The sequence below is a fragment of the Zosterops lateralis genome, assembly GCF_965231275.1.
Source record: "Zosterops lateralis genome assembly, contig: HAP1_HAP1_SCAFFOLD_161, whole genome shotgun sequence".
Classification (NCBI taxonomy): domain Eukaryota; kingdom Metazoa; phylum Chordata; class Aves; order Passeriformes; family Zosteropidae; genus Zosterops; species Zosterops lateralis.
Window position 1 is genome coordinate 54,595 of NW_028154523.1, and position 5,132 is coordinate 59,726.

Here is a 5,132-nt window from a genome sequence, read left to right on the forward strand (position 1 = left end):
GAAAGGATGTGAAGGGCTGTGAGAAACCATCAGGGAGTGTAGGGGCTGTGAGGGAAAATGAGGAGCCATGAAGGGCTATGAGATGCCATGAGGAGCCTCAGCCCTGGCAGGAGGGGGGTCCCACCATGTCCCCAGGGCAGGGCAGCCCTGAGGGGCCGCCAGTGCAGACGTGGCAGCAGAGCGGGCTTGGGGCACCTCCGGGAGGGGATGAGACCCTTCCCCAGCTCCAAACCACACCAAACTCACCATTAACAGGATTTTCCAACTTTAGAATCCACTGGCTACTCAGAGTTGACTGTACAGTTTAATCTTGGTTGGAAAAGCAAGGAAATCTTCCCAGTGAGTGACATCCAGCCATTGGTAATAATGTCTAAGATTTAAAAGTCTTACCAATGAAAAGTAATACTAATGAATAATAAGAACAAGAACAAGAAATAAGCTTCCAAATCCCAACACCCACCACCACAAAAATGGCACCACCACAAAATGACAAACATTTTTCTTTACCATCACAGGGTTCATGAAAACAAATCCTATTAACTTTCTCCACCTCTCATCTTCCCCATCAGATAAATGAGGCTATTTGCAGTGTTTAATACATGTTACAATTGAGGGGTGGAGGGAAGAATGGGGAGACACTACCAATTTCCATGTCAAACCCAGGAGGCCAACTCCAAAGTGGAGAGAATAAAATGGAATGGGGACAGGAGCTGGTCAGATGTTCCTCTAAAGGATTCCAAAATCACCTCCAAGTGAATTAGAGGGGAACATAAATCCCTATAAACCACTGTGTGTGTTCAGGGACTCATCTGTGAGGAGCTGGACATGGACAGAAGCATCTGAAACAATCTCAGGTTTTATGGTTTCTTTCTTCCCGAGATTCCAACGCTGGTGGTTTGTGTGGGTCTGAGGGAGTGTTTTTCCCTCCTGACCTCTGAAGGCTTTGAGTCTTAGTCTGTGCTGAGCTCGGTGTGACGTGAGAATGATGAGGAGTCTCAAGGTCTTGGTTTTCTTGGTTTCTCGCGTTGTTTATTAATTCTTATCTTCCAAATTCTCTGTGTCTGGACAAGATGTTCACAGGAGCTTGGACACGATGTGACTCCCCCTGTGATGGGAGGTCACTCTGCCTTTATACAGATAACTACATGGTTATTATTTACCATTTCATACCAATGCCTATCACCTATACTAACAGAGTCATTTCTACTTTGACACAGTCCACTGATACTACTTTGTGCCCACGTCACTGCAGAAGATGGATGCCAAGGGAGAAGAAGAAGAACTCAGGGCACTGCCCTAAAATCTACATTTTGTCCCTTTGCATCTACATTCTAAAAACCCTAAACTACAAAATCTTCTACAGGGTGATAACTACACTACTGTCTGTCATACATTTGTGACTTACAATTCTTCTCTGTGTTTGATGTTTTTCACCTGGACCAAAATCAAAGACTGTGTCTTCCTGGGCTCTGTGCCAGGCAAAACCCCCCTGCACAGACCCCAGACCCTCTTTCTCGAGTCCCAGGCCTCTCTACCGAGGTCTGTGACCATCCAGGGCGCCCAGAGGGATGCCCTGGACTCCAACAGCTGACTCCAACAGAGGCCACGCCAAAGCTGAGTGGTTTCCCTGCTGTGGCCCAGCCCTTCCTGGCCCCAGGGGCTGATGGCATTTGTGCTCCCTCAGGTTCATCTCCCCACACCAGCACCATGGGGGTGCTGAGGCCTGCTCTGGGCAGTGCAAACAGGGGCTCCTGAGGCAGTGCTGCCGTGTCTGTGCCTGCAAGGATGCGGCCCCTGTGTGAGCTGGGGGAGAGGCCAGGGCTGCCCAGGGGGGATGTTGTTGGCAGGGGCATGAGGACGCTCTGGGACGCTGCCCTGGGGTGTCCAGCGCAGTGGGGATGGATCAGCCCCTGCTCTGCTGCTCCTTCCCGTCTCCCCCAGGGCCCTTGCAGAGCCCCAGCCCTGCTGTTTGCCCCCAGCCTGCCCAGGGCCAGCCTGGGGCTGCTCACGGGGCTTTTCTGTGCTGAGCATTGGCCTGGGCGTGTTCTGGAGAGAGCCTGGGCAAGGAGCCTGGAGCCCCCAGGCCCTGCCCTGAGGCGTCAGCGCTGCCCCAGCAGTGCCCATGGCCTGTCCCTGCTGCAGCCCCGGCACTGCCACCCCCAGCCCTGTGCCTGGCCCTGAGAGCCCTCAGGCCCTACAGCAACACCAGGGCCAGGAGGGCAGCGGGGCAGGGCCACGGCAGCAGCACTGGCAGCACCAAGGGCTGCTGCTCATGGGCACAGCTGCTGTGCCAGCCCTGATCTGCCCCCAGCTCTGCACACAGACATTGCTGCTGCAGCTGCAGAGAAGGGAACAAAAGGGGCATCTCTGCAGAAATCTTGCCCAGGAGATCCTTCAGTTCTTTTAAAGCCACCAAGAGTGCAGCCCTTCATTAGCACAGTTTGTGGCCACAGGGAAATTGGAGTGAAACAAAATTAGAAATGGCACCAAGAATGGCTTTTCTTAATGGACAATATTAAAAATGTAAAACACAGAGAAAACAACCACAACCAAACCAACAAGAAATATCAAAGATAAGTTTTATTACAAGTGATTTGCAGAAATTGGCCAGCAATTTAATGGTCCCAAAAACATCCAGTCATCTGTCTACACACTGCAGCCTTGAGCTCCTGGTTCCTCAGGCTGTAGATGAGGGGGTTCAGGGCTGGAGTCACCACCGAGTAAAGAACTGAAAGTGCAGGATCCAGGGATGGGGAGGAGATTGAGGGGGGCTTCAGGTGAGCAAACAGGGCAGTGCTGAGGAACAGGGAGACCACGGCCAGGTGAGGGAGGCAGGTGGAAAAGGCTTTGTGCCGTCCCTGCTCAGAGGGGATCCTCAGCACAGCCCTGAAGATCTGCACATAGGAGAAAACAATGAACACAAAACAACCAAATACCAAGCAGACACTAACAGCAAGAAGCCCAAATTCCCTGAGGTAGGATTTGGAGCAGGAGAGCTTGAGGATCGCTGGGATTTCACAGAAGAACTGACCCAGGGCATTGCCATGGCACAGGGGCAGGGAAAATGTATTGGCTGTGTGCAGGAGAGCATTGAGAAAGGCACTGGCCCAGGCAGCTGCTGCCATGTGGGCACAAGCTCTGCTGCCCAGGAGGGTCCCGTAGTGCAGGGGTTTGCAGATGGACACGTAGCAGTCGTAGCACATGACAGTGAGGAGACAAAACTCTGCTGACATGAAAAACATAAAGAAAAGAACCTGTGCGGCACATCCTGTATAGGAGATGTTCCTGGTGTCCCAGAGGGAATTGTGCATGGCTTTGGGGACAGTGATGCAGATGAAGCCCACATCACTGAGGGCCAGGTTGAGTAGGAAGAAGAACATGGGGCTGTGCAGGTGGTGGCCGCAGGCTGTGGCGCTGATGACGAGGCCGTTGGCCAGGAGGGCAGCCAGGGAGATGCCCAGGAAGAGGCAGAATTGCAGGAGCTGCAGCTGCCTCGTGTCTGCCAATGGCAGCAGGAGGAAGTGGCTGATGGAGCTGCTGTTGGACATTTGTGGTGTCTTGGCATGGGGATCTGTAAAAAGAGTAATCATGGAATAGTTCAGTTTGGAGAGGACTTTGAATATCCCAGCACAGCTTGGTGGCACTTTCCCCCCACTGCCTGCCCAGGGCTCTGCTGCCTGGAGCTGTCCCTGCCTGCAGCTGCTTCCCTGTGCCCAGGGCTGGGCCCTGCCAGTGCTGCCAGAGCCCAGCCCAGCCCTGGGGGCTCAGCTCTGCCCTGCAGTGCCCTCCCAGCTCAGGCACTGCCCAGGGGCAGCTCTGGCTCTGCAGGCTCTGATGGCAACGTCAGAGCAACCCTGAGGAGGCTGGAAAAGTGATTCTGGTGCTGCCTGCAAGGGGCCCTCTGCTGATTTCTTTCATTGTCTGGTTTATAAAGATCTCAGAGAACATGTTTGTTTTTTTTTTCCTGAACCTGAACCGTGAGGTGAATACCTATGTGCAATTTCCCACCCAGGCTATCCAGAGATGTTGATTAAAATGCAGGATTTCCCCATTTTTGCAGCCCCTGCCTTGCTGTGCTCCCTGAATAACCTACTTGGAAATGTTCTAGAGTTATATATCATTCTGGGAGCAGTCCTGAACAATGCAGCACCCTCACCACACAAAAAGAACACATCCAAGCCTTACCAGCTATGTTTCCTTCCACCCAGATCTTGTCCCTCAGTGCTGGGAGCAGCTCCCAGGGCTGGCTCAGAGCTGTCCCTGGCAGGCAGCAGAGTCCCTGCCCCAGCACAGCGCCCTGGGCTGCAGGACCCTGCTCTGCAGGACAGCCCTGGGCACCCCTGGCTGCTCTACACAGGAGAGAAGCAGAGAATGTACTCACAGAGTCTGTAGGCATTGGCATGTTCCAGCTTTAGGAGAGGACTGCAGGAGCTGCAGCTGCATTGTCCTGCAGCCAGAGGTTCCTGTGCCAAGGGCTGGGAGTGATTCTCTCTCAGGCACTTGTCAGCCCCTTCCCAGCCCTGAGTGATTGAAGCTCTCTGTGCCTGTGTGCTGTGCCCGGGGTGGCTGCAGGCAGTGCCCCAGCCCTGCTGGGCTGGGAGAAGAGCTGCTCATCAAGAGAAATGTGGTTTTGAGCTCTGCTTGGTTGCCAGGAGCTGCCTCTGTGCCAGGAGCCCAGCCCAGCTGAGCAGCACAGACACAGCACAAGGACTTTAATGACCCTCTTGGGGCTTGTGATGAGGCCCTGAACATCAGAGGGAGATGATGAAACTGCTCAAGAACTCCAGGTCAGAATCCAACTCCGAAGTTTCTTGAAGTTTTAATGGGTCCCACAGAGGGACAGGAGAGAGAAAGTGTCTCCAGACCCCAGGCAGAGCAGAGAAATGCAGGCAGTGGTGACAGGTTTTTCAAAGGACTTTGGGTTTTGCTTTTGCCTTGGAATCTCTGAGAGGTTGTGCAATCCAATTATCTGCTGTAATTAGTCCCTTGAGAGGCTTTGTCAGTAATGACACTCAGTGGGGCTCATTAATGCTTCAAGATATTTTAGTTATTTTAAGGTACTTGGAGTTTCCCTTTTAAAACTGACTCTATGAGAGGTTTCTGCAATCATGGCCCCAATTATCTACTTTAAC

The 5,132-nt window shown here is 52.9% G+C and overlaps 1 protein-coding gene across 1 annotated transcript; it reads right to left on the reverse strand.

Annotated features, from left to right (window-relative positions):
• Positions 1-2,615: 2,615 nt before the first annotated feature.
• LOC310923652 (olfactory receptor 14J1-like) lies at positions 2,616-3,548 on the reverse strand (the record flags this gene model as incomplete). Its single annotated transcript, XM_083885571.1, has 1 exon — positions 2,616-3,548. One exon carries the CDS (start codon positions 3,546-3,548, stop codon positions 2,616-2,618), a length of 933 nt encoding a protein of 310 aa, XP_083741697.1.
• Between the last annotated feature and the right edge of the window lie 1,584 nt (positions 3,549-5,132).